The following is a 5,007-nucleotide window of genomic DNA, read 5'->3' as shown; positions in this document are numbered from 1 at the left end:
AGATCCAATTTTAGAGGTTGCAGTTGATGGGACAGCAGAAGATGATGTTCTGACAGATTTGCTTAATTCTGTTGCTGACCCAAATTTGCTGACATACTATGCAGAGCCTGACCTGTTTATAAGTGCAGAGCAAGACCTCCTTAATTGTGCACAGCTAGACCAGGTTAATGCTGCAGAGACAAATGTGATTGTTGCTGCTGCAGATCCAAATTTGCAACCTGAAAATGATGTGCTGTCAGATTCAGATTTCAGTGACGGTGATTATGAAATAGATGATGGAGATGATGATCTTTATGAAGAAAACATTGACTTTGATGTTGATGAAGAGGCTGAGCAAGAGGAGGTAGAGGTTGAGCCTGCTATGTCCTTGAAGATGAAGATCTCAACCTCTCCACACAAGCACAAGATCAACTGAAGTACAAATTCAGAGCTTTCAATTCCAAGGTGGACATGAAATCCCCTGTTTTTAAACTAGGTATGGTATTTGCCGATGTGGTTGAGTTGAGGAAAGCTCTCAAGGCCTATTCAATAAGGAACAGAGTGCAGATCAAGAAGCTTAAGAATGACAAGATCAGATTGGAGGCAGTTTGTCAGGGTGGTGGTTGCCCATGGGTGCTTAGGGCTGGAAATGATGACAGGACTGGAGGTTTTGTCATCAAGGCATATAATGGATTGCATAAGTGCCAGAAGAAGTGGAAGTTAAAGGATATGACAGCAAAATTCCTATGCAACTTTTTCATTGATGAGTTCAGAGATGACCAGAAGATGTCCATTGGGACATTTTCAAGGAAAATAACAAAGGAATTCAATGTTACTCCTAATAGATGGAAGCTTTCTAGGGCTAGGAAGCAAGCACTTAAGGAGATACATGGTGATGAGGAAGAGCAGTTCAGCAGGCTATGGGATTATGGGCATGAGCTAAGGAGCAAAAACCATGGGTCTACATTTCTGCTAACAACTACACTTGTCAAAGATACAAAATTTCCAATGGGCAGAAAATGTTTGAAAACATTATATTGGTCATATGATGCTTGTAAGAGAGGATGGCTAAAGGGCTACAGGCCTATTCTCTTTATCTACATGAATTCTGTATCCACATGAATAAGCTTTCATGTGATGCAATGTAATAAATCCTAGTTCCTCCTTCTTCTATGATATGCGATGCAGTGTATGGAATGTATGAAGTAAGTTAATGAAATCCTGCATCTACCATTCTGTGATCCAAAATACCAGTGTATGCAACTTTCAGATAACTGAACAAATAACAGTTAACTGAACCATATTCAGTTAACATTATATAGCAAACTTCAGTTAACTGCAAAAACAATCTTATACAAAAAATTTGATAAAATTTCATTGTATATATATAAAAAACACTGAACTGACATAACAAATCAATAAACTGACATAACAAATCAGTAAACTGACATAACAAATCAGTAAACTGAAACAATGTTCAGTTAACCAAAGAAATACTCACTTCACTGAATCTACATTCAGATAACTGAATAATAGTTAAGTTTAATAGAAAAGCAATTCAGTTAACTGGCAGAGCATTGATAATCCAAATTCACTTAACCAAATTCAGATAACATAGTGCATGCTTGTTGATTGCAGCAAATAGTACAGTGCATCTGGATACAGGGCATCAAAGATAACCCAAATTAACTAAACAAGTCCACTGATAATCATTAACTAAACAAGTCCAGATGATCACTCAAATTCATCTAGCAGCTCCCTAACCTTCCTTATCTTGCACTTGGTGTCCTCTTTATGCTTGAACAGGTCACCAGTCATATACTCTAACTTCTTAATCTCTTTCTTCAACACATCCCTTTCTTCCTTCAATTTGTCCCTCTCTTGCTTCATCTCATCCCTCTCTTTCTCTGCCTTAGCCCTGACCACCTGATGAATGTTGGTCACTGATTTGTCAGCCATTCTCTTCTTCTCAAGTTCTAGCTTTAGGTCAGACAGAGCTAGCCTTGTGTTGCCCAATTCAGTAATTGCCTGCTCTTTGTCAGCCACCATCTTAGCAAAATCAAGTTTAAAAAACCTCAGGTCTTTTTCCATGGCTTCCTTCTCTTTCACAACCCTAACATTTTCTTTAGCCTGAACAACAGCTTGCCTAATCCTGGATGTGACCTCATCTTCATACATGCCCCAGATCCTAGCTAGACTGGTCCTCAATTGTGGAGGCCACTCTGGGTCAACCCAATGCACATAGGGGCATTTAGGCCCATCCTAAAATTGGTGAGGAAATGCATAATTCGGTTAACTGAAGAAAACACTGAATCAAAATGCAGTTAACTCGACAAAACTAAGTTAACTGAATCAAAATTCAGTTAACTCACCGAATCAAGTTTCAGTACAACATGTCTGTTTGCACAAAAATACATATTTGAACAACTAAAATAAACTAAATGGCACAAAATGGCACAACAGATCAAGTTCAATATCAAATGAACTAGTACTACAGCACTACCATCTCAATCTACAACTACCAACATGTACTAACCTTTTGTACACAACTCAGAAATCTTCTTCCACTGTCAACATACTCAAATGCAACAAAGTTCTCACACACAGCTTGGTGCTCACACCTATTAGGTAGATCTGCAGCAAGGCCTGCCCAATCGGTGCTCTCAATGGTGCGAGGACCCTAAAACAAAATCTGGTAAGAAATCGCATTTTTCAGAAACCCTAGATGCTCATTTGAACCTGGACAGGATCTCACCCGACTGGTGACTTCGTCGCCACTTGACGCGTACGAGCTCGATCCGGAATCACTCCATGAAACCATGGCTGCTAGCTTGCTTGGCGGCTGCGGCGGGCTGGACGGCGGTGAAGAGCTGCGGCGTCGAGCAGAGGAGCAAAGCAAGAAAACAGAGAGGGGAGTGAGCTGCGGGTTGTCTAGATCGGGGGGGCCAGACCGTGGTCTCCTTTAATTAATTCAGGTGAAATGGTGGTAGTGCGGTTGATTCCAAGCAACGGCAGGGGGGTCTTTGCAAAATGCGACGCGTTGACCGGGTGCGCACCCACGAGTCCACATGGCAAGCTCGGATTCGTCAGGACTTGATTTGCACATCTTGAGCAAGTTCAGGGACTGGGTAGGGTCATTTTTCAAGTTGTAGGACCAAACCATCACATTGAGAGCAAGTTCTAGAACCCCCAGTGCTTTTAACTCTATAATAAACCTTATAAATTGAGAAATTCCTCTTCCCGCATCCCCGCCGCGGCCAACGGACGAAGAAGCCCAGCCCAGAAACGACCTAGTCATGGTAACCGTACCATCCCTCCTGCTCCTCCTCCTCCTCCCCTGCTGCCTCCTGCACCGCGCGGCCGCCCATGAGGGGCAGCTTCTCATCCGGATCAAGGGCGCGTGGGGCAACCCGCCCGTGCTGGCGGCATGGAACAGATCCAGCGACCACTGCACCTGGCCCTACGTGACCTGCGACGCTTCCTCCGGGCGGGTCACGAGCCTCTCCCTCGCCAACGCCGGTGTCGCTGGCCCATTCCCGGACGCCATCGGCGGCCTCTCCAGCCTCACCAGCCTCAACCTCTCCAACAACCACATCACCGGCGCCTTCCCGACCAGCGTCTACCGGTGCACTTCGCTTCGGCACCTCGATTTGTCACTTACCTGCCTCCACGGCGAGCTCCCTGCCGACATCGGCAACGGCGTGCCGCTGCTGCAGACGATGAACTTGTCAGGTAACCAGATCTCTGGCGAGATCCCGAGGAGCGTAGCCAAGCTCCGCTTGCTGATGCACTTGGACCTGAGCAAGAATCAGCTCGCCGGCGAGATACCGGCTGAATTGGGCGCCATGCGGGTGCTCAACGCACTTGACCTATCGTCAAACAAGCTATCCGCGACATACCGCCACCGCTTGCCAAGCTAAAGCTCGGCTCGCTCAACCTGTCATCCAACCAGCTCGACGACCAAGTACCGGCAGGACTCGCCATCGCCACTTACGACCGCAGCTTCCTCGACAACCCCGGCCTCTGCCATGCCGGTTTGGGGCCAGGCTATCTCACCGGCGTGCCCTCCTGTGCTGCGGGAACACAAGCCGCCTCCTCCTCTGGGGGCGTCTCGCCGGCGTTCCGCACTGGCCTCCTGGTCGCTGCCGGCGCGCTCCTTGTGCTCATCGTTGCCTTAGTCTTCTTCCTCCACGACATCAGGAAAAGGAAGCAAGCGGCACAGGACGGTGGCTGGAAGATGACGTCTTTCCAGACCAATCTGGGCTTCGGGGAGGCAGACATACTCCGGGCGATTACCGGTGAGAATTTCGTCGGCAGCGGCAGGTCGGGATGCGTGTACCGCGTCGCGTTACCCACGTACAACGGCAAGGACAGCGTCGTTGCCGTGAAAAGAATAAGGAGGGCTGGGAAGGTGGAAGAGAGGCTGGAGCGCGAGTTCGAGTCGGAGGTCGGCATCCTCGGCGGCATCCGGCACAAGAACATCGTCAGGCTCATGTGCTGCCTCTCGCACGCCGACTCCGCCGACAAGCTCCTCGTGTACGACTACATGGACAATGGCAGCCTCGACGGGTGGCTCCACAGGCGCGCTCTCCCCCACGGCGTCGGGCATTCCGCGTCGTCCGACGAGGGTTATTTGGACTGGCCCACGAGGATCAGAGTCGCCGTGGGCGCCGCGCAGGGGCTCTGCTACATGCACCACGAGTGCTACCCGCCCATCATTCACTGGAACGTCAAGACCAGCAACATCTTGCTGGACTCCGAGTTCCGAACCAAGGTCGCAGACTTCAGGGTGGCCACGATGCTGATGCAGGCCGGCACGCCCGACACCATCACTAGTAGAAAAAGGGCCTATAGTCCCGGTTCGTAAGGGCCTTTAGTCCCGGTTCCTGAAACGGGATTAAAGTGTCGGTACTAATGCCCTGTACCTTTAGTCCCAGTTCAATCCAGAACCGGGACTGATGGGCCTCCACGTGGGCAGTGCGCAGAGCCCAGGCAGGAGACCCTTTGGTCCCGGTTGGTGGCACCAAC

General features: G+C 48.8%; 1 protein-coding gene across 1 annotated transcript in view; it reads left to right on the top strand.

The window, feature by feature from the left end:
- Positions 1-3,275: 3,275 nt before the first annotated feature.
- Positions 3,276-5,007, top strand: part of LOC123056970 (receptor-like protein kinase HSL1) — a 14,838-nt gene continuing 13,106 nt past the window's right edge. The window contains exons 1-2 of the mRNA XM_044480169.1: positions 3,276-3,830; positions 3,932-4,806. Coding sequence (XP_044336104.1) covers positions 3,276-3,830; positions 3,932-4,806 — 1,430 coding nt within the window. The remainder of the gene's footprint in view (positions 3,831-3,931; positions 4,807-5,007) is intronic.

The sequence above is a fragment of the Triticum aestivum genome, chromosome 3A (genome assembly GCF_018294505.1).
Source record: "Triticum aestivum cultivar Chinese Spring chromosome 3A, IWGSC CS RefSeq v2.1, whole genome shotgun sequence".
NCBI lineage: Eukaryota > Viridiplantae > Streptophyta > Magnoliopsida > Poales > Poaceae > Triticum > Triticum aestivum.
This window is presented reverse-complemented; position numbering and strand designations above follow the sequence as displayed.